The sequence below is a fragment of the Oryx dammah genome, unplaced genomic scaffold, assembly GCF_014754425.2.
Source record: "Oryx dammah isolate SB20612 unplaced genomic scaffold, SCBI_Odam_1.1 HiC_scaffold_4, whole genome shotgun sequence".
In the NCBI taxonomy this organism is placed as follows: Eukaryota; Metazoa; Chordata; class Mammalia; order Artiodactyla; family Bovidae; genus Oryx; species Oryx dammah.
Genome location: NW_024070188.1, coordinates 26,347,199 through 26,373,671, shown reverse-complemented (window position 1 = coordinate 26,373,671; position 26,473 = coordinate 26,347,199). Strand labels below are relative to the sequence as shown.

General features: G+C 44.7%; 1 protein-coding gene across 3 annotated transcripts in view; it reads right to left on the bottom strand.

Moving 5' to 3' along the window:
• The window catches only part of TRAF3IP2 (TRAF3 interacting protein 2), a 48,534-nt gene extending 23,660 nt beyond the window's left edge, over nucleotides 1-24,874 (bottom strand). For 2 of the 3 annotated variants that reach the window (XM_040238477.1, XM_040238478.1), the window contains exons 1-2: nucleotides 21,217-24,874; nucleotides 7,733-8,563 (exon numbers count right to left, since the gene is read on the bottom strand). In XM_040238477.1, the coding sequence (XP_040094411.1) occupies nucleotides 7,733-8,555 (823 nt within the window). In that variant the 5' untranslated portion in view covers nucleotides 8,556-8,563; nucleotides 21,217-24,874. Of the gene's footprint in view, nucleotides 1-7,695; nucleotides 8,564-21,216 lie in introns of all 3 variants that reach the window. The other variant, XM_040238479.1, reaches the window with a different exon arrangement.
• Nucleotides 24,875-26,473: the final 1,599 nt, after the last annotated feature.

Below are 26,473 nucleotides of genomic sequence, written 5' to 3'. Positions count from 1 at the left end.
TGGAGAAGGCAATGGCACCCCACTCCAGTGCTCTTGCCTGGAGAATCCCAGGGATGGGGCAGCCTGGTGGGCTGCAGTCCATGGGGTCACTAGGAGTCGATCTCGACTGAGCGAATTCACTTTCACTTTTCACTTTCATGCACTGGAGAAGGAAATGGCAACCCACTCCATCGTTCTTGCCTGGAGAATTCCAGGGACGGGGGAGCCTGGTGGGCTGTCGTCCATGGGGTCGCACAGAGTCGGACACGACTGAAGCGACTTAGCAGCAGCAGCAGCAGCCATGTTTTTAGGTGAGTCTTGTATGGATAGATCCTTTGCAAAGCTAACTATAGATACAGCCCTCCAGAGATTTCCTATTGCATTTAAAACCCACCTTGCATGAATGGGCTCCCTGCCCTTCTTGATTTTATCTCCTACTACACTCTAAAAAGTCCAGCAAGCCCTAGCTACCCTGGCTGTCTTTCTTCATCTTGAACGCCAAGCTGGTCCCCACCTCTGGGAGCCTGAGTCTGCCATCCCCTCCGCTCAGAGTGTTTTGCCCTGTATCTTTACATAGATCAACTTCTTGACATTCAGGGCTCAGCTAAGATGTCATCTGTTCACCAGTTACTTATCCCATCTCATCACTTTACTTTCTTCCTGGCACTTTTCATGTTTGTGTAAGTAAGCATGACTCCTACTTGTGAACTTCTTGCCTGCCTTGCCTACTAGACTCTAAGCTTTGTAAAAGTATGCACTGTGTCTGTTTGCCACCACATCTCAAAGCACGGGGCCAGTACCTGGGGGAGGCTCAATCTATGAATGAAGACTGAAAGTGACAAAGTCAACTTCATACATACGCACAACAAGCAAAGCCATGTAGGATGGCACAATCTGCCTCTAGGTCTTGGGTCTTCTAGGGAGTCTATTTCTCATCTGCTATCCATCTGAGGTATTTTTCAGTGTCTCCTTTGGAGGTAGAAAGAAGAAAGAAAAGGTAAAAGAGGAGCAACTTTGCTAGTGGCCTTGAAAGTTTTTAATGCTTGGAGCCATTCTTGCTTCCCATATCCATTAATAAATGCCTAATAAGGTTTTATTTGCTTTAAAAGGACTACCAAGCTCTAATCATAGGGTTTGTTTCTTTTCCAGAAAGTGTATGTTAGTGCTGTTAATCAAAAGCCTTTGAAGCAAGGTCATATGATTTCGAACAGATTATTTCTCACACAACATGTTTTTGTCTCATAGCAACAAATCATATCATTAAAATCACTAAGGCATGAGGACTAAGTGTTTGATTAGCTGTAACTCTTGTTTCTGAAATGGCCACCTGTGATAAAAACTTACAATGGTTTATGTGAGCAGATGAAAATGATCCACCTCAATTTTAAAATTAGGGTACTGACAAAATAGTTCTCTATGCTGTCTTTTGATTGTTTAAAACAAAGAAATATTGAATATTAGAAGGTCAATCAAAAATCAGATTTCCTTAGTGGAACTTGACTGGTTCCACTGGAATTTGGCTGGTTGTGTGAAGAAGTTGAGAAATAAAATCTACATTTTCAGATAAATGAACGTCTTTTCATTGCTCAAGTTTTGATAGTTTCCTTCTACTATTTTGACCAAGGCTTGCTAGTTTAGTTGGGTATGGTATATGTAATAATGGCTAATATTTCCTGAGTACTTGTTACATGCCAAGTACTGTTCTAAGTTCCTTCTTCAGGATTACAGAGTTCAATTTTTTGCTTTCCTGAAGATGAAGTTAAACTGAGTAAAAAATCCAAATTCCATATCACAGTCCTTAACTCCTTCATTTTCTAGCATATCATTCTCTCACTGCTCACTCTGCTGTATCTCCATTCACTTGCTTTCAGTACATTAACAATACTAAAGTCCTTGCTTCCTGGACCCTCTCATCCTTTAGATTTCAGCTCAAATGTGTCCTCCTCAAAGAGGCCTCCTCTCACCATGCTGTTAATGCTTGCTCTAACACCTGGCTATTTTCTTTATAATGTGTACTCTTTGTTATTTTGTTTGCTGATTTCTACTTATCAGTAGACTTATCTCCAGTAGACTATGAACTCCACAAAGACAGGGTGTTGTATTCACTACTGTACACCCAGTGCCTAGCATAGAACTGGGCAAATATTTGGATAAATTGATGAACAAATGAGCAGGTCTGTTTCTAAATCCCAGGGACCTCCTTTCTTTCCCCTGCCCTCCCATAAGACAAGTAAAGAGATGGCCTTTCCAAAGGCTTGAGATCACAAAGCCTCTACTCATAATTAGGAAGTCACTTCTTTTTCTAGAAAGTAGGGAACAGATTTCTTTTTATTCATTCAACAAATATTACTGAACTTCTACGGCGAGGCATGCAATGACTAGAGATAAATAAGCTATAGTTCTCCTGAGCTGCTCAAAATAAATCAGGAGAGAAAGAGAAAATCTGTTTGTCTGTGGATGTCTGTTTTGAAACATAAACCCACACTCGTCAGTGTATGAGTAGGAGACACGCAAGCCAGCAGCCACCTACACGGTAGACTTAAGAACCTCTTCCCAAGATATCTCCCCCAGAGCCTTGTGCTCTGCGCCTAGAATTCTGTCAAGAAGATGGAAACTAGAAGGTGGTGAGGGATGTGATAGACAAGTGATTTGTTAGCAGAGTAACTCCTAGATTCTGACGCAGTGTTCATCACCGAACAGAAATACAAACCTTGCACAATCATGCATGGGTGCCCAGAACTGTATGTTATTCGTCAATCTTATGATCCTCTTGGCTTGGGTTACACATGGTCTTTGTGTTACTGGGCTTTGACCACTTGGAATTTGTAAACCAAATCCCAAATGAGGTTTTCCACTTATCAGTCAAAACATTCAACATTTTTCTTCCTTATTAAGAATAATATTAAAAGAATTCATGAGGGAGAAAGTAAAATGTGATTTTCAAGTTGTCAAAAAAAAAAAAAAAAAAAACATGATGATATAACGCAATCAGTTTAGCCAGGAAGACAAGATGGCCAACATAAACTGTTACAGGAACTCCCCCAGCTGTAAACAGCTGTAGTTCCTGAACGGGACTGCCTTTCTTTATCATCTCTTCCATCTGCTTTGTTTTTTTCCTTACTTTTAACTGAGCATGCACTCTAGCACACAAATAATCATGTTTGGGGGTCTATATGAGCAATAGTGGGCATGTGTCCACGGGTTTATTTTATTCAGTCTCTTTGGTATAGAAAGCAAGAATTTTACAGTAAGATAAGAGCACTTTAGACTTAATACATTTTTTTTCCAATTTATTTGCGTCAAGAGTTTTATTTGATTGCAAAGCCATGACCTCCATTCTGGTGACCTTCAGAGGAAAGATTTTGAGGCAGTAAGAGGCTGACTTCTCTGGGGGATGATGGGGAAGGAAAGAAACAGACTTTTCCACTTTTTGTTTTCACCTACTTTGATAACTTTTTTTTTTACATGAAAGCAGTGACTAGTAACCAATGTGCTTTAACTTGCAGGGGCTAAGCTGTGCCATTTGCATGATGAGCATTTATTTATATTTTCACTAACAGATGAGGAAGTAATGCTCTTCTAAAGCCAAGTAGAATCATGTAGCCATGGTTTCCAACTGCAAGAGCATTGCTTAGGTGAACAGCTCTTTTAAAGCGGTTTTGTTGGCAATTAAGTGCAGTGATAGCCCTGACACGAAACTGAGCATTTGTACACCTGCTTTGAATGCTTAAAATCTGTGCCAGTGAGAGGGATCTAGAAGCAGAGGGGCACTCTACAGGGCTGGGCTGCAGCAATAATAACTAAGAGCTGCTAGTTATCGATAGCTTACTACAAGCCAGCCACTTTCCTAGTGTCTTTAATACATTATCTCATTTAATCCTCATAGCAACCTTCTTGGGAGCCACTGCTATCGGAGGCTTCAGAAATATTCTGGGTTTGCAGTGCCCTGAGGACAAAATATAAGCACTGGTTTTCCCAGGTAAAATCAGCCCAACCCTGACCCTCTTCCCTGTAATTAAAGGCCCCTGGAGGTCAGGGCCAAGGCACATGCAGGGTGATTGAGGGTGAGCCCACATGTTCTCATTTCCATCTTCTCTTTTCTTTTTCACTTTTACTTACATTATAAAAGTAATCCCTAAAAAAAAAAAAAAGTAATGTCTGTTTGCTATAACAAATTTAACAAAAGTATGGAGAGTTAGAAGAAAAATCTCCCTGTCTCTTCTAATTCTTTATTCCCCTCTCCGTCACGATCACTGTTAATGGTTGTGGCCATCTTCAGGCTTTTGTATGCTGTTTTTAAACATATATAGTTAAAAAAATAGCATGTATGGGATCCACATAGCATGCTTCTTTAGTCTTTTTTATGTCAGAGTGTAGTAACAGGGACCTAATAGTCTATTGTATAAATAAATCACAACTTATTTACAATAATTTATATCATTTATAACATAATTTGATAATTATTTATAATAATTTCCCCCTTATTGATAGGCATTTTAGATTTTTTATTCTTACTCTAATGCAACAATGCTTTAATAAATGTCCTCATTCATGTATTTTTACACGCTAATTGAATGTGTCTGTAGAATAGATTCTTAGAAGCGAGATGCTGGACCAAATAGTACATGTTTAAAATTTTGATAGTGAAATTGCCTCCTGGAAGACTGTACCAATGTATACTCCCATCAAGAGTAGATGGGGTCTTCCCTGGTGGCTCAGTAAAGAATCTGCCTGCTAATGCAGGAGACACGGGTTCGATCCCAGATCTGGGAAGATCCCACATGCCGCAGAGCAACGAAGCCTGTGTGTCATGACTATCGAGCCTGTGCTCTAGAATCTGGGAGCTATGACTACCGAAGCCTGAGTGCCCTAGAACCTGTGCTCCACAACAAGAGAAGCCACTGCAATGAGAAGCCCATGCACGGCAACCAGAGAGCAGTCTCTGCTTACTGCAACTAGAGAAAAGCCCTAGCATGGCAGCGAAGACCCAGCGCAGCCAAACATAAATAGATAAAATCACAAAATATATTAAAAAAAAAAACAAGAGTAGATGGGAATGTTCATTTCCCCATAATCCCACTAACACTAGATATTGTCCCAGGTTTTCATTTTTGTGTATCTGATTAGGAAAAATATATATTAAAAATTTTTGCATTTCTTAAATTCAATAACGTGAAGCTTGGTTTCATATACATATTGGCTGTGTATGCACCTTTATTAGTCCCTTCTCCTGTCCCAGTTTTCTCCTCTCTGCCTTTCATCGCTTGCCTTCACTCCCAGGATCCTAAGACCACCCCCTTTCCTCCCCAAGTCAATAGAAGGAAATAATACAGAGAACAAGGGGAGGCAATCTGAATAAAGAAAGCCGGTGTTAGAGACTATGAGTATTCCCAGTGGGCATGTTTGCATTTTAACAGAGCCTGCCCTGGGAGGGCAGTGCTTACCTCCAAGGACTAGATTGCTAATGATGACATTTCAGGGTTCAACAGGAAAAATATCTTCAAGTGGGAAGATCTTCCTGAGACCCTCAAATGATAATAGTCCACACTTTCTCTGTCTATCACAATGAGGCTTTCTCTTGCTAGTGGTTTAAGGCAACTGCTTGGGACTTAGTATCACAAAGCCCTTGATGAAGTATTCATACTTCCACACATTAATCTAAGGAATTAACCAGAAATGCAGATAAAAGCATAGGTACATGATGTATCGTATAATTGCTTATTGGATTAGAAATGGGAAACTAAAATATCCAACAACAGAAAATAGCTTAAAAACAACTTGATAGATCCATCTGATGAAATACTATGCAACATTTTGAAACAATGCTAGAAAATTATACTGAAGTTATTTTAATATCATATTAAATATATACATGCAAAAAAACCCAGTAAATATGTCAAACCCCAATAAGAAATTGTATTTGGGTGATAGAAACATGATTTAGGCTTTTGGGCATATTTGAGTTTTGAAAGTGAACAAATATTATGATCAGAAAAATTACCTTTAAATGCAGAGAGTAGAATCTTAAAAAAAAAAAAAAAAAAGTATTGTGGGATTCCTTTTTAACCTAAAAATCATTGAGAAAAAAATGCAAATCCTGACCCTGCCAAGGTTCAGTGATTTATGCTTAAGGAACTTCATCAACACACTCAGCCTGTTCCTGAACCCTTGGAGCACCAGTGGTGTTCTTCCTTCACAGTCAGCTGACCGCCCAACATCCAACGCCAACACCAGAGTCCCAGTTGTAGATCTCAGGGGCTCTTTCTCCCAAAGCCCTGCTGCTGCCTCATCTCTTAGCCTCACTCTTAACTCACATTCATTCTTCCCTGTTTTCTTTCAGGCATCCTCTAAGTTAAATTCCTTTACCTCACATTTTCTTTTTCTAAACTATGAGTTACCCTGTTGCTGAATTTGCTTTAGGAAGCTTTATATTAAATGTACATGTACAAATAAATAAATTGTGATTGATTATAGGATTCATGATTATTTCCATAATTTATTTTAAAGCTAGGCATCAGATTTGGTCAGACTCTTCAAACTGTTTTTGATATGGTATTTATTTGCTAAGAAAAATATTGCATCTCCCAGCCTCTCAGCCAGTGTTTCATCTGTAAAGCCCTATTGCTATTTTCCAGCAGGCTCATGGAGACTTGACATCAAGAACTGTAACGGACCTTCTACCTCAGTCTAAGAGTTTCTCACTTTCAGATATGCTTACTGTATTAATGCATTTTATTCGTTCATTGGATATAATTTGTTGAGAGTCTTGTATGATATTGGTCACTGTGCTAAATGCTGCAGAATTATGGATTGAAAATACACAATTTGCTGATGTGAAAAGTGTACAGTCTGACAAGAGAAGTAAAAAAGGCCCAAAGGAGATGCCACACTGGCATTAGGTGTGCCAGGCAGAGCATAAGGAAACAGAGAGCCTGAAGAAGGGAGTGATCTGGGGAGGCTGTCAGAGGGACACCCGAGCTAAGTCTTAAAAGATGTATGTAGCGATGGCTGCATACACTAAATACACTTCCCTTCAATGAATGAGGAAGGGCAAACTTTACAGTATACACATTAGAACTTGAGAAAACAGTTAAAAGGTATAGAACTGGTTCAAATGTATACAAGAAGGGGAAAAATCCTAGGTAGACAGAAGAATGTGGACAATACAGGAGTCTATGAAATAGCTCTCGACATGTTAGGGGGCTGCCAGTCCTTGAGTGTGGCTAGATCGTAGGGTAGGTGTGGATGGTTCAACCTCCAAAGGGCTTTAAGCAGCAGAAATACAGGAATGATGGGACCTTCATGTAATGCCATGAATCTGAAGCCTCAATGACATTCTGGGCACCTTCTGATTTTTTTTGACCGAAGGCCTCTTTCTCTGAAAAATCTAAGGTGGAGAACAAGCATGTAAGGAATGCCCAAGAATTTGGACAACAGAAATTTCTAGAAGTCATTTGGGATGGCTTCCTGCCTCCAAGTAAGTTTCACTTCAGCTGCCCTAGAGAGCAGTCTGTTTTCTTCTTGTTTCCTAGAGAGGCAGGTTCCAAAGTGATACGGGCTCTGGGCCAAGATAAACCATATTTCTAAAGCCCCTTGCAAATCCAAACACACATGGAGGGCCCCATAGGAAGCAGAATGCCCTCCCTGCCTTCTGACCTGCCTGTACTGGTCTAGCGATGCGAGACACTGACACGAGATTCCCGTTTACTCAGTTACCTGGGCCACGACATCCAGAGGAGAGCAACTCACTTACATGGCACCTGGCGGTCAGGGTCTCCAGGACAATAGTAGTGATAGTTCCACTGAGCTTGCACGGAGGGCTCGGGGGGCAGCATCCGTGCACACGCTGGGTATCTCTGAGGTTCATACTGATGGAACTCCCTGGATCTGAGAGGTCTGGGGAGGTCCTGGAGGTGACACACGGAGGTGAGGGGTAGGGGCCTTTCCAGTTGCCTGATGCCCAGGACGTCCTGCGGCTGTGAATCATACCCCGTGTCTATTGTAGGTGGGTCTGGGGCTGCTCGGCTCCTGTGGGGCCGGGGCACCATCTCCTGGCTACCACTCTGGGGGGCTGCTGAGGCATTAGGTACGCTTTGGTCGGATTTGTCAGAGTCGTGGCCGGTGTCAGGGGAACTTGCTGAAAGCCAAGGTCCCAGCCATTGACTACGTTTTTCCGTAATGGAAAACGGGTGCTCCTGGGGGAGGGCTCCAGCCACGGACTGAGTCTCGGGCTCCCCGGCTGCACAGCAGCCTGAGGGGAAGTCTCTGCTGGGATCCAGGTGTCTCCCCCACAGGCTGTCTTCACTCTCTGCCAAGACTTTGGCGCGCAGGCAGGCGACCCTCGGGGACACGGGCTGCTGGAGATTTGATAGTTGCAGGGGCGGGTGAGCCTGAGGAAAGTCTCTGGAGGAAGACTGAGCAGTTGGGGATGCAGACAAGTTGTTAGGCGCCGTGTTCCTTGCATCTGGAGCAGGCGGGTCTGACTCCTCTGCCAGGGAATATTCTGAGAGAGGCTTCAGCAACTGACTGGGGTATGGTTCCGATTCATCCACCTCCACAGGAATGCTTCGGTTCATTCTAGTGTCTGGAACAAGAGAAAACATGCCACAACCTCAGGAGTCAGGTCAGTTCTTGAAGTCCCCACGTCATGACCTTAAGGGACCCCATTCAAGAGGTGGTTTAAATTAACAGTAGTGTGACACCAATGTGCTGGCAGAGCCCGCAGTCATGTAAAATCATTTGCTTATCCTCCAGGGAAAGGCACTAAGACTTATTAAGATCATTTTTTCTGGAAGGCTATTCAAAGAATGTGACTGGACCATCGTGTGGTAGAAGTCATGCACCAGCAAGGGGAAGACACAGATGAAAACCAATGGCCAGTTTCTGAGGAAAGAGAAATGATCAGAACGTGGATTGCTTCGTGTGTGTTTGGAATCCATGATGAAAGAAATATCAGTAACAGATGTGGAATGACCTCCAAAATATACTGTTAAGTGATTAAAAAAAAAAAAAGCAAGGTGCAGACCAATGTGTAAATGGTGCTGCTATTTTGTGGGAAAATATTAGAAGTAGGGAATGTGTGAGTATGTGTGTGTGTGTGTGTGTGCACACCCGCTTGTACACGTATAAATGTGTATGGAGGACACATAAGACATTGGTGCCTTGGTTGCCTCTGAGAATGGGGCTAAGCTGAGGGAGAGGAGGATGAGGGAGAATTTCTACCTTCTGAGCTTTTAAACTATTGCTCCATGTGACCTATTGCCTAATTTAAAAAGAAAGAAAGAAAAAAAGAATTTTAAAGCCCGAGTTTAAAAAGCACTGGAAAAAAGGTCATAGTGACATTTCCCAGTTACAGCTATAGGTTATTTGGAGGACTTAATTCCCTCTTGCATGATGCCTGCATGACCATCTGGCCTGTGATGTAGCAGCTCCATGGACAAGGCTCAATAAACTAGCCTTTAGCCCACAGCAGTGAGCCCATAGTCCAGGGAATACTGTTTTACCCGTAGAAATAGAACTCTTAACCAACATGACAGAACAGGAAGGAAAATCGGCCTCCCCTTATCATTAGATTGGTTGAAATGATGCCCCAGAATACTTAGGCTCCAGGGGAAGGAAGGAGGCAGGTCAGGGGAAAAGATGTCTCTGAAGTGAGGATGGGAAGCCAGAGCAGGGAGTGGGAGTGAAGGAGTCCCAAGAGAAGACCCCAGTGGTCTGTTCTGTGAGGGCCTCGTACATAACATGCCTCAAATGCCATACAGAGAAAAGGAGTGGTGCTGGTGGTTGGGTCTTTAAATTCCTCTTTCATCCATGTGGAATTTCAACCACACTCACTCACTGAGGGCTTACTGTGCCCCAAGGCATGATGCCCATCAGTTACTGCTCTAAGACAAGTCGGAAAAATAGGAATTCCCCTTCTCTTGAGCCTAGTACCCAACCCAATGGCAGCATGACTGCATGCATTTTAAGCAACATGCTTTAGAAAATATTTTTATTTATTTGGCTGCCACTAGGTCTTAGCTGCGGCATGTGGGGTCTAGTTCCCTGACAAGGACCAAGGTTGGAACCTCGGCCCCCTGCACTGGTAGCCTGGAGTCTTAACCCCTGGACCACTAGGGAAGTCACATGCATTTTAAAACGCTGCCCCGCAGAGTAGAAGTGGGATCAGTGGTTTCCCACATTTTTCCTCCTGGCCTATAAATAGAGATGTCAGTTTGCTACGTGTGTTCAGTAGTGTCTGACTCTTTTGTGACTGTATGGACTGTAGCCCTGGATTGTGCGTGTGTGTGTGCGTGCACATCTGCTTGTACATGTATAAACATGTATGGAAGACACATGGGATTTCTCAGGCAAAAATACTGGAGTGGGTTGCCATTTCCTTCTGCAGGGGATTTTTCTGGACCAGGGGTTGAACCTGAGTCTCCTGCATTGCAGGCAGATCTTTTACCGCTTGACCTATCAGGAAAGCCCCAGTTTCCTTGCACTCCCTGCCGAATGAATGTCCGCTAACACTTCTCTGACCCTCACTTGGTATCAGACTTACCCATCTGCTCCAAACAACCTTCGTACCACTTTCTCACAAGAGAAAATTCCCTCAGGCTCCAAGTCCCCGCTAGCCTTCCCTCCCTCCTTGCTGTGGGCTTTCTAGGTTGCTGTCTAGTCTGGGTGTGCTCCTGCCCCCGGCTCTGCAGAGAAGAGACCTCATCACCGAAACCGATTAGACCCTGGAAAAACACACACCTTTCCATTGATTTCAGTTGATTAGACCTACCCAAAACACACATATTTCAACTACTGAGCATTTAAAAATATTCACCATTGTTTTCCTTGCTTTCTCACAGTTTTTCTACAGCTCTGAAATTGGATATGCCATACAACATGCTCTTCAGCTGGTCAGGAAGCAAAAGTATTTTCCAAAAGACTGGCTGCATGTTACATAATCTTCAGCAAGCATCTGTGGACCCACAGCTGAATGATGGGGGTCGCGGAGGGGGACCAGGGGGAGGGTGGAGAAGCTGCCAGAGAACCAGCTAGCAAAAGAACTAAATGCTGTCGGCTATTTCTTGGTATGCGATTCGTTTTCATTTTCTACACTTCAGGTACAATTGTTTATATTCTCCCTGGGTTTCAAATGTGAATGCCTTAGAAGTGCTTCCCTAAAACTTATAAAATTAAATTCAAAAAGTTGCAAATTCTCTTCCAGCTGAGGAGATTTCAAGGACTTGGAGGAAGCTAATAAAAAGGGTGGCAAGTGTGGTCATCTCCGGAGTGTGGTCACATAACTGGAATTCTGAGGTCGTGTCCTAGGGAGGGGAATTCTAGATTTGAACCTGGTCTGAAAAGGAACAAGTGGTTCCTTGGATGACAGTGAATAAACCTGGCATGGCAATAAACAGCCTTTCAGGAAAACTATGGGATTAGTAATTTTTAACAAACACAGTGAACACTGATGTTTTAAATTTGTCACCACAAATATTCAAACAGCAAATGACTACTGATCCCTGTTGTGTGTCTGACACTGTGCTGTGAACCCCCTCTTCTGAAGCATAAGCTCAATTAAAATTATTTTACAGTTGATACCTACAAGTGACACATAACTCAAGAGGTCCAAAAGGGTATCTAGTAAAAGGTAAACAAAATTATTTCTGGAGACATAAAACATTATTCCTACCTTCAAGTGGTTTGTAATCTAGCCAAAGGTAAATGACTAGTACAGGAAATCAAACTAATACAAATCGAGGGCCTTTGCACTCGTCATTTCTTCTTCTTCAAACACTCTTCCCCTATGTATCTGTATGGCTTTCTTTTTCTTTTTTAAGTCTTTACTCAGCTCTCACTTTCTCTGTGAGGGCTCCTTGATCACCCTCTAAAATTTTCACATGCTCCTCTCACTCCGTCTCCCTTTCCCTGCTTTATCCTTCTCTCAGCAGTTGTCACCATTGTATATACTATAAAAGAGACATTATCAATTCTAATACCTACTACAATATTCCTTGTGTGTTGTCTCTCCTCTCCCCCCCAGGATGTAAGCTTCATGAGGGTGTGATTTTCGACTCTTCTGTTCACAGCTGTATTCTCAGCATCTAGAATTATACCTGGTACCTAGCAGGCACTCAGTAACTATTTGTTGAATGAATGAAGGACCAATGCCTATTTTAGAGAGGAGACAGATCCATGTAGCTGGAAGGATCCCTGACTGTGAGGAAGTCAGGTCCATGATGGGTGACAGGGAGGATTTGGTGGGCCAAGTCCTCAGAGTTCTTGAAACTAGACCACATGGGTACCCTTCCCTCTTCCTCTCAAATATGTATTAAGCTCCACTAAGTGTCAGGCCCTGAGGCCAGGCTTGAAGAGGTCCCATCCACGACAGGGCTGACCTGAACCCTTGCTGGCAGAGTAACAGTGAGGCTACCCCGCAGCATGATGGGGGATTTGCTCTCTCTGCTCAGACTTGGAGTACCCGGCCTCCTCCTACATCCTCAGCAGCGGGTGGGGCAGGCCTGCAGTCACCACAAGGGCCCCTCCGGCCCTAGACCTCAGCCAGAACTGACAGAACAACCCTGCCACCCTCCTGAGGGTGTCACAGAGAATACAATGCCACATCAGAGGCCCATGGGCAGATCAGTGGGTTGGGTCGGAAGTGGCAGTTTTATTGTTTGGTCTTTAATGTCAATATTGTAATAAAAAAGATAACTAGACATTAAAAAAAATTAACTCAGTATCCCACCTCTCTTAACCATTTCCATTTCCCCTGTTTTATTTCAGGCCTCTTCTATATGCTATCCAGGTGGCTGTAACCCTGGCGCAGCCTGTGTTCCCACCTTCCTCAGAGGGTGCAAATTGGCTTTAAGCAAAAAAGCCCTGTTTTGTAGCCATGATCTAGAGAAGTCTGTGACCCCAGGGGGACAGAAGACCTCCCAGTTACAAGACCTCCCACCAATGAACCCCACTGGTGGTCGTGCTCTGGGCAGTCTCAGCTCATCAGCACAACACCGAGCTCACAAAGTCAGGAGTGGCTGAGGCTGTTGGGGATGCAGCCAACAGACAAGTCTAGCTTGTGGCTTCAGATCGCGGGAGAAAGGGAGAGGCTGGCCAGCCATGGACCTCAGAAGAGTTTCTGACTCAGAAGCGCTTTCTGAGGCTCGCAGATGCCCAGGCCCCAGCCCTTGAGATTCGGAGGTAAGGCCAGGGCACCCTTTTGTTTCTAAGTCCTACAGGTTGGAGAAGGAAATGGCAACCCACTCCAATATTCTTGCCTGGAGAATCCAATGGACAGAGGAGCCTGGAGGGCTACAGTCCATGGGGTCGGACACGACTGAGCAACTAAACCACTACCACCAAGGCCCACAGGTAGATAGGTCCTTTCATGTTTTACGACGGGAAGTGTCATCTGTATGATTTGGCCATGACTATAGGGATTTTTAAATCTAATGTCCTTGGACCTAGTAATTTCATTTCCAATAATTTCCTCTATAGGGAGATGCACTTATTTTGTAGAAAGAAAGAGGCTCTGAAGATAGGCAATGCAGCAAAGTTTGTAACAGCAAAGACTGCAACCGACTCACCCATCGAAAAAGCTTCTGCTTTTTAAAAACTGTGTTTCGGCCTTGCAATGAATACTCCGCAACTTTTTGAAAAGACTGAGGAAGTGCTGTGTGAACTGATTTGGAACTATCTCCAAAATTTATGGTGAAGTTAAAAAAGGAAGGAGCAGAACAGTGTGCAGAGTATATGTTCCCCTTTGTCCAATCTAAGTCTGTCTGTGCCCACGCTGGGTGGTCAGAAAGCTGGAACAGAGGGTGCCTCCAGGAAGGGAACTGGGTGACTGGGAGTGGAGGTGGGCGGGAGACTTGCTTTTCAGAGCATTTTTTGCCTTTTAAGTTTTGTACCAAGTGCCTGTATATCTACTTACAAGATAAAAAAGGAAAAGGAAACGCTCCACCAGTGCTTCTGATGGCCACGAAGATTAAGAGTCAGTGAGAGAGAAGCACTGCTGAGACCACCCAGGGGAGAGTAAAGTGTTCCTTAAAATACAGAAGACCATTCAGCAGAGGGTGAAGACATTTGTCTGCAGTGGGGATGGGTGGACTTGGAGTGGCACGAGCTAGGAACGGAAGACTAGCCCCAGGTCCGCGTGTGTGCATGCTAAGTCGCTTCAGTCGTCTCCGACGCTTTGTCACCCCATGGACTCTAGCCCGCCAGGCTCCTCTGTCCATGGGATTCTCCAGGCAAGAATACTGGAGTGGGCTGCCATGCCCTCCTCCAGGGGATCTTCCCATTCCAGGGATTGAACCCAGGTCTCTTATGTCTACCTGCATTGGCAGGTGGGTTCTTTACCACTCGTGCCACCTGGAAAGCTGCTCCCTGCCGCCAGGTGCATACAACCAGGTGAACCAGTGATGCACGTGGGTCTGGTTCTTAATCTGATTAACTCAAGAGACAGCAGTTTTCCTTCTCTGGAATCTCACTGCCCTTTGGACTGTGAGCTGTGGTTCTAGCCCTTAGATTCTGATCAGCATCTTTCTTCAAATCTGTCAGTTTTTCTGTCCCAGTCTCTCTGGCTTCCTCTCTGCTTTCTCTCCTTCCTGAGTAGCCCGGTTTGCAGATAATTATCAAGACATCAGCAGCTTTGACATCCCCTGTGGCAATGCTCCCTGGTGTCCCATTCACAGAATTTCCCATTCATTCATTCTGTCTGTCTATCTCTCTCTCTCGTTGCCTCTAAGTCTTTGCTCACGTCTGTTCCCAGCAACCTTTCTTTCCTCCAGCACATTCTGCCTCCAATTATCAATCTGTCTGATCTCATAGTCCCACCTTTCTCCTCTCATAGTTCATCCAAAACTTCTTTTCCTCCCACCATGTCTGCCTGTCTTTCTGCAGGTCTGTTAGATTAGACCCTAACCCTGCTGTGCATAGAACACAAGTCTCTTTCAGCACACACTTTCAGATCTGATGTCCATGTTCACAGTTAACTATGCTTCTGCCATCCAGACAGGCTTATCCTGGATCAATCCATATTCCTATGATGTGGAAAATATGCAGGACTTAGATGTACAGGATCTAGAGTCAAGCTCCCTATGATTGGATTCTTTCTCTGCTAGTGGCATGAGTGAAGCTGAAACTCCAATACTTTGGCCACCTGATGCGAAGAGCTGACTCATTTGAAAAGATCCTGATGCTGGGAAAGATTGAAGGCGGGAGGAGAAGGGGACGACAGAGGATGAGATGGTTGGATGGCATCATCGACTCAATGGACAGGAGTTTGGGTAAACTCCAGGAATTAGTGATGGACAGGGAGGCCTGGCGTGCTGCGGTTCATGGGGTCGCAAGAGTTGGACGCGACTGAGCGAATGAACTAAACTGAAGTGGCAGGATTAGATGCGTGACCTTGAGAAAATTATTGAACTTCTCTGGGCCTCATTTTTCTTATCTGTAAAGTGTGTGGAGGGGAGATGACAGCATTTGCCCCACAGGAGGGTATTGCGAGGATAAAAGAAGAAGGTGTAAATAAAGTGCTGACTGTAGAGTCTGGCCCACATCAAGCTCTCAAAAAACAAAGGTTATTTTGTTATTATTTTTACAACAAATAGTTGGCTTTGGAACTGTTTTTCTAGACCATGTTTGCTTGTTTTATACTTGGATGCTAAAACTATTACATAAACCTGGCATGCTGTAGTCATGGGGTTGCAAAGAGATGCGACTTCGTGACCGAACAACAGCAAGTGTATGGAGTCTGTATCTTTTTAAGCAACATGTGTATTTTCGGCAGATTCGGTATACATCATCTCACCTGGTCCTGAAACAGCTGGGTCAGAGGAGGGATATGTGGTATCACTACCATTCCTACTATAGAGAGCCTTAGGCACGGCTTTTTCAAAGTCACAGCCAATTCCAGTCTATAGATCTCCAAACTCTTTCCGTTAGACCACATCGATCAGACACTGGCAAACCTTTTCTGTAAAGAACCAGACAGTAAATAGTTCACACCCTGTGGACCACAAACTGTCTTTGTCTCATACTCTGCTTTTTAGTTAGCTCATTTGTACACAACCCTTTAAAAATATAAATTCCTAGCAACAGGCCAGTATAGAAATAGACCATAGGCCACCTTCAGCTCAAGGGTTGTAGTTTATCAACCTCTGATACACATTTTACTGATAAATCAATATAAACTTAATGAAATGGATATACTTAAGAAAGCTGACCCTTTCTAACAATGATTGTTAATATCTGTCAAATGTTTACTACAGGTCAAATATTGTTCCAGGTGTTTTGGATGTATTCCCTTATCCTCACAGACACCCTATTCGTAGGCACTCTGTCAGCCCTATTTTAGGAATGGGGAAACCGAACACAAGGAGGTTAAATAACTTTCTCAAGGCCACAGAGCCAGTAAAGAGCAGAGCCAGGGTTCACATACAGGCATTTCAGCACCAGAGCCTGTGCACCGAATCCTCTTGATTCTTGGTTGGAAGCATGGACTTGCACAGCTTTTGGGGGCAGCAGAGAAAGGGGATGGCAGGACCTGAGTAATCCTTAGAAGCTTCTAGAATAAAGAGGTTTCAGAACCATTCACCTTGAAGCTAAGGAGGCGTGGATACCTGCCACCTGTGTTTTATGAAGAATGGCCAAGCTGGAAACCTGTGATGGCTTTCCTTCATGCCACTACAATAGAGGATATGGGTGAGACTGCCGAGGCATCTTGATTTGAGAAAAGCACTTGATTGGATCTCATTAAATTTTAATCATAAACTGAATTCAAAATAAATTGAAAACTTGTTGACAGAGCACAAACAAAGGGTGATGATAAATGGCGATGCATCTAGAGAAGGGATATTTTCCAGGGGACGCCTCTGAGGCAAGGACGGATGAGATTTAATGAAGGTGTTATGTCCCTGGAAGAAGACAAATAGCAGAGCAAGAAGCAGAGGAAGGGCAGGAGTGAGCAGCCTGAGTAATTAATAACCCACATTACTAGCTCCTAAATGATCAAGTCTTGCTGTTACCAACTGCTTGGATTTTTTTTAAAAGCATTCTTTGGGTCAACCATAGGGTTGAAAGGCCCTAGAGACACATAGCATGAATATTTTGGGGGATATATTAATAAATATATAAATTTACAGCTAGGAAGAGCCTCAGATCCAATTTGGATCAGATCTTTGCAATCACAGATTCTCAAGGTCTTACTTCATTCTCCAGGGAGTAATTTTTTTTTATAAGTGTCTGAAAGTTCTGGATTAAAAAAACAACAACAAAACTTTAAACTCATTAACATTCTTCATTTACTACCCAAATGCATGCAAACTTTCCCAACGTCAGTTGGCTTAGTGGAAGTTGGTTTTGAGTGAACTGTGTGGCTCAGGTTCAAATTCCAGTGAGTAAATATTTCCAAGTTTACTTGCAGAATTTCCCAGACAGAGAAGTTCTTCCACTTGGTTTGCCAGAGGACTGGAAGCAGTGGTGAGCCCTGAAGATGAGGGAACGTTTACTGGCCCTTTTTGGTGTCCTGCACAGTACAGCTCATAGCAGGCTGAAAGCAGTGCAGCGTGACCCGACCTGATTACAAGTTCGCTCTGGAACTCCTCTGAGCTGCTTAACTGGCTGACGGGGGCTAATGGAATGGACTGACTCCACCGTGCTGGAAGCTGGTAAAAACCATTTAGAGAACAACCTCAAACGAGCCCATGGGTTCTTTTGTTTGTTTGTTTCAGATACGGTTTCTCTAAACACACATTTGTGATTCTTAATTCAGTCCAGACCCCAGAGTGAAGAAGAAGGTGCAGAAAGGAAAAAATCCGGAGAGGGAGAAGAAGGGATGGAAAGGAGGAAAGGAAAATGGAAGAGAAGTTAGAAGAGTGGGAAACTTTGAAGGAAAAGTTAAAAAACATTGTCCTTTCTTGGTGGAGGACAGAGGCGCACTTGAATTGTGATTTTGACGCGTTGCTGGGTAAGACAAGGGGCAGCTGGAAGGGGAGGGAGAGAACGAGTGCAGGTAAAAGGCAAGAGCGTTGGAGCGGAGCTGCTGAGCCCGGAAGAGTTGGGCCAACAGCACAGAGGAGGAAGGGCGATGGGAGGGAGACTTGGGAACCCCGCCTGGGAGAGGAAGAAGGAAAACACTGGAACCGTTAGTGGAGGAAACAGGGAGGTGGGAAAAGCCAAGTTCCCATCCTCACTGAAGGAGCTGCCCAGACCTCAGCCGGCCTGGGTCTTCAGGGTGAAGGAAGGGCGTCATGCGGGCTGGGGCTCCCGTCAGTCCCAAGCGACTTGATCTCAGCTGCCTTGTCAGGAAATCACTCCAGATTGGCGCAGCTTCGCAGGTCACGAGGGGGATGAAAGCTCACCTTCCTCCCACAGCCAGTTTATAGCTTCAAGTCTCCAGGAAGTTGTGTGTGTACACACACATACACACACACATGCACACAAACACACTTGCATACACACATGTACAGAGGCACAGAGCGAGCTTAACTCTCAGGCATCAACGCACATGTGGGTGAGTAGGAGGCCTGCTGGGCAAGAGACGCAAAGAATGTCGAATGCCTGACGGAGAAGGACAGCCTGGGCTTCATGAACTAAAAATACCTTGGTGACAATGCACTAGAAGAAACAGAAGGGGCCCTGGGGAGAGCTGCTTGACTCTAATCCTCAGATGCTTTCTCACGGAAGGACTGCAGGGTTGTTTTGATAAGGAAATATGATCAAACATTAAGGGTCATTTCACTGGATCTGAAAGGAATTTAAAGTTTAATATGCCTCATCTGTGTGCTCTTTTTTTCCCATGCAGCAGTTGCCTGCAATTCATATGTGTTTTGAAAGGCTAATCGAAAATTGTCTCTCATGGAAAAATGATTCGAATTCAGGATATTTCCAAGATTTCAACTCTTCAAAACATAGATTTAATTTAGGCAAACTGCCCTCATAGCTGATCTTTCTGAGTGCCTGCAACTATGATTCTGAATTTCTGCAGTTATGACTGCCTTCTTATTTTCAGACCATTTGAAGTCACTAGCTCCTTAATTTTGAGAAGCAGGCTTAAATATTTTCCATCTTTGAACCCTCCCAAAGTGAGTATCCTGACTTAACAGTCTTCTCCCCAACACGCCCAGACTTCACGCTTAGTCAGCTCACCCCAAGCACCGAGCAAAGGAGGGGCCGCTCCATCACAAATGACACAAGATGAAGAATGTCTGTGGGTGGTCTTTCTGGGTCAAAGCTTGGCTGGCAGCAAACTACAGTTGGCTTGATTTCAGATAATGGTGCATGTTATTTGAAAATAAAAATCAGTAACGCATCACAGGTGAAACATCTTGAAATTCCTGTCCTCTCATCCCAGGATGAGAGAGATAGCTATCTGAAAGCATGATGAGGACCATAGCAGGGCCTTCATGTTCCACAGAAACAGCTGAGCAAAACCAAAAGCCCTGAGTCAGCCCATCCCACTCAGCCAGGTCCTGTGTGAACTGTATGGAGGGAGAGAATTAGCTCAAAAGAAACAATGATTTTTTTATTTTTAAACAAAGTAGTGGTTTGGAAAAGGTTAAGAATTCAGGGTGTTTACCATCTAATAACGTGTCTGATCCTAGTCATCACCCTTACATGGTATCAGGATGTGCCTCATAGCTTCCTTTCACCTCCCATTAAAGGCCCCACACAAAGCGACTGGTCTAGCCAAGGAGTCATTTCCAGCTCCAGCTAAGTCAGTAACACAGCCTTCTGGAGCCAGGCCTGTGTGCCAGCTCTCTGGCGCTGCCTGGACTCTGTGGGCAAGTGCACAGGCCATTTCTTCCTGGGTAACCCAAATGGGACATAAACTAATTCAAGAAACCCCCTGTGTTCTCCTATTTAACTAGAGTCAAAAATAATACCTAAATTCCAGGCAGCTCTCCCACAGAGCCATGCGGCTGCCCAGTACCCTTCTCTACCCACCCCCAGCCTTTCGCCCAGACTAAGGCTTCACCTTTTATAGATGAGTGAAACGAATCAGAGCAGTTTATGTGGAAGAAACCTGAGCGCCCCCGAGGTGTCTGATAGTATTCTGAGTGCTAGAAGGTAAAGAAGGATTAAGTCCTTTTCCTCCAGGGACTATCTAGTAGGATAGGTAAGATTAATATATTTGAATCATCAGTAAAAAAAAATCACATATCTTCTAAGACGGCCCACTATGGCTACCCCTCTGGGATTTTCATCACCGTCGCCTTATTTTCTTAGAAGTGAATTTCAACATAATCTTAGCTCACCACCCCCATCCACATTTTATTGATGAAGAAATCCAAGCCCGAGTCAAAAAAAAAAAGTAAATTGCCTAAGTCACAGAGTTGCAATGGCAACCCACTCCAGTACTCTTGCCTGGAGAATCCTAGGGAGCCTGGTGGGCTGCCACCTATGGGGTCGCACAGAGTCGGACACGACTGAAACGACTTAGCAGCAGCAGCAGCAGAGTCAGCAAGCAGAGAAGGGAGAATCTGAAACCAAGTTTCAGGTCCTCTGTTTTTACTATTTCTTTTCCTGTTCATTTAAAAATATCCCCCTATACTAAGAGACCATCTTGAACTTGACAGTCACATGAAGCTTGATAAGCTTCTAAGATCAAATAATAGCACTTCTCTCCTTGTTTTTTTCCTAAAGGCTCAGGCCGGCTGTCTGTGCCAGCAAATGCCTGGGTGGTGTGGAAGGGTGGAGGGCTGGGGCAGAGGGGCTGGCAGAGCCACAACCAGCACGGAACAGGGCTGGACCTCCTGGCTCAAGAACAGGGTGTTGGTTTTTTTCCCCTGAGTGAAAGAGGGATCAAGAAAACTCAGGAATTCTCCTTCCACCTCTGCCACTGATGCATCGTGGGGCTGGAAGCCAAACTTCATTTTTTATTTCCCCGGCTCCCTCCCTGGAGAAGGGGGGTGAGGGAGGGAGAGGGGGGGACGTCTTCTTCATCAAAACTTGTGGGGACACTAAGTCCTCAAACACAGGGCTGTGTGTGTGGGTGTGTATGTCTATTCCTCAAAGAGTTAATCTTCGCTCTCCCGTCTGAAATACTAAACCACTGGCCCTGTCTCACAGCCGACACGTAGCTGTCATGTTCTAAGCCGGAGCTGTCTCTCTGTACACGAACCAACAAATGAAAGGTGGGGAGAGGCAGGCGGAGGAAAGCGAGATGGCACTTTCGGTAAAGGAGAAAACATTGTTTTGGAAAATGGATCAGAAGTTAAGAAGTAAGGTTGGTCAGGTGACAACTGAACCACTTACCTTAGAGCCGCCAAGGACAGACAGACCGGCCACGGGTGGTCACGCTCTCTCCTTCTCGGGGCCTCTCTACCTTGGGTCGCTCCAGGCCTCCCTGCACCCTCTCCCGGCCCAGGTAAGCCGTGGAACAGGCTCCGAAGCAGGAAGTGGAAGCTGTATGCAAATTTCTACCCAGGCTAGGAAGCCTCTGCTCAGAAGTCTCCCTGTGGGCAGTGAATCAACAGCCGCTGAGAAGTCACTTTACTTCTTAAAACAGAAACCTTCATTCACTAGAAAAGGCCACTAGCCAATTAGGCTGCCTTTTTTTTTTTTTTTTTCCCATCACCCAGCTAAGTAACTGCTGAGGAATGTTCCCTGAACCTCAGGGTTGTCGAAGCACCCAGGCCTGAGACGGTGCCCAGGGAGGGTTGGTAAGATGGGTTATTCATTAGCAGCTCCAGAGCAGGAAACGGGTGGGGCAGATCGTGGGGAGGAGTATGGAGCAAAACTTCTTACTGTCTCTAACTGCATTTACTGCCCTTAATCACAAAGGGGGGACTCACTGCCCATTCCCCGCCCCCAACCACCCCAACACACACATTCCTTACCCCATCCACAGGCATGAAAAAGTGACTATTTTTAAGAAAACACACACACACACACAGTCTTCCTCTGGCTGCATTTTTCATGTCCTCGAGTTTATTTCTTCATCTTTCCTTCTTCTTATTTAATCGGTGCCTACAGAATTTGTTGCTGAGGGAGACCCTAGAAACAGGAAGACCAGGACAGCAGACCGTAATGAGACCTGTGGTGGCCAGTGGTGGCCAGGGTGTGAGCTCAGTTACCCTCTAGCCAGCTGGGTGTGGGCAGGTGGACTGCACCCCAGCTGCTCTGCCTGGCCGGTTGAGTCCTGAGGGTCAGCCCATTACCCTGGTCATCTCGTTTTTGCCAATAGATATGACAGATAAATACATGTATGTGTATCTATATACATTTATTCACTGTTGTTTCTAACACTTATCACTGTGCCCAGAACCCAGCAGGCAAGCACGACATAACCGCCAAATGACCAAAAAAAAAAAAAATGGCAGAAATGTCTGGAAGAGTGCATATCAAACTATTAAGTAGTGATCGCCTCCAGGAAAGAGGGTTGAGGGAATGGGTGAGAATGGAAGGCTTTTTTCCTATTCATTGCATAAAATATGTGTACTATACATATATTGGGGGCTTCCCTGGTGGCTCAGTGGTAAAAAAGTGGTTAAAAGAAAAAAGTGGTTAAAAAGCTGAGATGAAGGAGACACTAGAGTTGCAGTTTTGATCCCTGGGTGGGGAAGAGCCTCTGGAAGAGGAAACAGCAACCCACTCCCGTATTCTTGCCTGGAAAATTCCATGGACAGAGGAGCCTGGTGGGCTGCAGTGTATGGAGTCACAAAGAGTCAGACATGACTGAGCACACAAACACCCACATGTCTATATTGGATTCCTTTCCCCACAAGTGTGTGGTACTTCATTCATTAAAAAAAAAAAGATTTAAAAATTGCACTTCTTACATTGGCCTTGAGTTTTCTCCCTCAAAATTATTATTATTATAGGCTTTTTTAGTTTAGAGGAAAATAGTGCTTTTTTGTATGGAGCTGTTGGTACCAGGATACTTTGAAAAAGCTATCACTATTAGGAGATGAGAATAGAAAAGAGTGACAAAAGGAGAAAAAAAAAGAGGGAGAGCAAAGAAAGGGTGGGGTGAAGACAGTTTTCATTTCTTTTAGATGCCTTTAAATGGATTGGGAAAAGCCCAGAAGATGCTCTTGTCAACTACTGCCTTTGGAATACAGCCCATCAGGAAGAACAAGAGGAATCTTTTTTTCTAGTTCTCCCACCAGATGTGAGCCTAAGGGCCCTGAGGGGAGATACCAAGCACCGCAGGGCTGCTCATAATTGCTGGTGGCTGGGCCTTCCTCTGGGTCAGTTTATCCTGAGCAGAACAGCAGCACTTGAGGAAGGAGTTAACGGTTCCTACTTAGGAGCCCTTGCTGGGAGCCCACTGAAAAGCAGCCTGTGGATGTAAACGGTTTAGAGAGGAGGTCCTGAACACTAGAAACTTCTGTCTGAATATGCCTGTGACAGTTAGTCAAATATGGATGTCAGGGGAAATGTCAGGGAGCGCCTGGGAAATGAACACCTCCAGCCCCGCAGGAGACCCTGCTGGTGTTCTTGGGCTGATACACACAGCCCTTTGGCTGCCCCCACAGAAGAGGAACTCTTCACCCAGGAGCTACCATACAGTACTTGTTAGTGTATTTAATCTTCCAAAAAGTCTTGGAGATGAGTTTACTCCTGTCATTCCCACTTTACCTTTAAGGAATCTGGAGCTCGAGACAGAGAGTCACTTCTAAGGTAACACAGCTAGTCTGTGGAGAAGAATTCCAGAACCGTCTCACTTCCAGTAGGTGGATATTACCTCCCCTTCCTCAGTTGCCCTGCTGAAGTCTGCCCTTCCTTTGTGTTTGGGTGGAGCACACAGAACTTGCTTTCTTTGCAAGCAACTCTTGACAGTTTAAGAGATGGGGGATAAAGGTGTAAGTAATAAAAGGATGGATCTGAAACTGTGCCAGTTACCATGGTGCTGTGTTTATGCGATGCCGGCTGCTGTATACACAGTAGGCAGAGTACTCAGGAGGCAGACCAGCCTTCTTGTTCTGGTCCAGGAGGCAGGATAGGTGTTTGCCAGGCTCTAGAGTCGCTCTGTATTCTTGCATAATTAGATAAAGGCCAGCTCTTCCCACCTTTGTAAGCAAAACCATTTAGACCTAATGCTCTGGACTCACTATACTATGGTTTTAACCCACGGAAAGAGAGGCAAAGATGAAAAGGTTCATTCCTTGGACAAACCTTTTCCATTTTTAAATGCTATGATTTTAAGTGCTGAAAAGGCAGACTGAAACTCTGACGCACCATGGGGGAAGAGAAGAAAACTCCTGCCCTTCATTCCCGGAGGAGGGTCGTCACAGAGTCTCCAGTACTGGTGACTCTCCCCACAACTTGGTTCCAGGACGGAGGCAAGAAGAGACGAGACGTCCTGGCTCCCAGCGCCTGGTCCTGCCTGCCCTTCTGGCTTACTCAAGTCCCACAATCTTTAGTGAGTACTTGCCTCATTCTGGACATGCGCTGGATGCTAGGCTCGCCAGCTAAAAGATTCTCAGGTTCTTGTGTCTCTTTCAGAAGCAAAGAACTATGGAAACACAGGGAGGTCCAAACAAACTAGCCACCAGACGTGGCTGTTGAGTCACTGGCTACCTCTTCTCCACTGCTTCTAGTTCAGAGGGGCTGCCAGAGGCAGGCAGAAGCCAGAACTCCTCACTGCCTTCCTCCCACCCCCCGCTGAGCCCCCGGGCCCTGCCCCACCAGCCCAGGGGGCCCTTCTTCTCAGAGAGTTGCCCTCTACAACCGCTTCAGATTCTGTCAGCTGATTCAGTCAGAACCTCACAAATCTAGCCTAGAGGTCCTGTTAGTAACACAGACTCTCATGAGGAAAGGATTCGCTCTCACTCCTTTTCTTTTTAAGAGATTCCTTGAGGACTTCCCTGGTGGGCCAGTGGTTAAGACTGTGCTTCCAGTGCAGGGTATGCTGGTTTGATCCCTGGTCAGGGAACTAGGATCCTACATGCTGTGTGGCAAAAAAAAAAAAAAAGAGGTTCCTTGAACCCTGTATAGATTTGTTCATCTCCTTCTCCTCTAAAGGGTATAACCTGCAAAACTCTGTCATTCCATTTCCCCGATGCAATGGTACGAATTCACCTTACATTTACATTCTTAAAAGGGAACACTTTAAAGTCCTGGAAAAGCCAAAGATTATCTGCTTCAAGGTGACTTTCCTCAAAGTGGTCACCTGGACCCAAAGTTGTTGGCATCATCTCTTGCTCAAAAGTGATTAAGTCCTGACAAACTAGGCTCCCCAGTATGACCAACACAATAATAACAGCTAACCTCAGATAGCACTTAAGTGTTCTAAGAACTCTGTGTGCCCTGATGTACTCGGTGTTCACAATACCCCTATGAGGTAGGTACTAGAAGATTAGTTACCATTTATTATTGACAGTGTGCCAAGTCATTTTCACTATCTGTCTAACAAAATGAAGAGATTCACTCCCCAGCATTCCACACAACTGCTTTCCACGAGAGAGAAGTAGATAGAGACCTCCTTCCTATGGAGGCTGGACACAGCAGCGCAAGTCAGATGAGAGGGATGTTTGGAAAGGGATGATAAGGAAGTAGCATGAGGTCCACAGAGGAGATGGAGGAGACTCAGTGTGGTAATGAGAGGGCGGGAGGGATCCTCCACCCTTCAAGGAGGTCTGTAATTAATAATCCTGCATTATTCTCCAAGTCTTCTCTAGTTGGATGTACTCAATTGTTTGACTTTTGAACATGTACATGGGGAGTTTATTCAGGTTCTATTTAAAAAATAGGATGGTTAGGGCAAAAGAACTAATTTAACATTTCTACAAAGAAGACAGACAGATGGCCAACAGGCACATGAAAATATGCTCAGCGTCACTAATCATTAGAAAAACGCAAATCAAAACCACATTGAAGTGTCACCTTACACTGGTCAGAATGACCATCATCAAAAGTCTACAAATAATAAATGCTTGAGAAGGGGTGGAGAAAAAGGAACCCTCTACACTGTTGGTGGGAATGTAAATTGGTATAGTCACTATGGAGAACAGTATTCAGTTCAGCTCAGTCACTCAGTCGTGTCTGACTCTTTCCAACCCCATGAACTGCAGCACGCCAGGCCTCCCTGTCCATCACCAACTCCCGGAGTTCACTCAAACCCATGTTCACTGAGTCTGTGGTGCCATCCAACCATCTCATCCTCTGTCATCCCCTTCTCCTCCTGCCCTTAATCTTTCCCAGCATCAGGGTCTTTTCAAATGAGTCTGCTCTTCACATCAGGTGGCCAAAGTACTGGAGTTGCAGCTTCAACATCAGTCCTTCCAGTGAACACCCAGGACTGATCTCCTTTAGGATGGACTGGCTGGATCTCCTTGCAGTCCAAGGGACTCTCAAGAGTCTTCTCCAACACCACAGTTCAAAAGCATCAATTCTTCGGTGCTCAGCTTTCTTTATAGTCCAACTCTCAGTATAGATGTTCCTTAAAAAGCTAAAAATAGAACTACCATATGATCCAGCAATCCCATTCCTGGGCATATATCTGGAAAAGGCGAAAACTAATTTGAAAAGATACATGCCCTCCAATGTTCATAGCATCCCTGTTTAC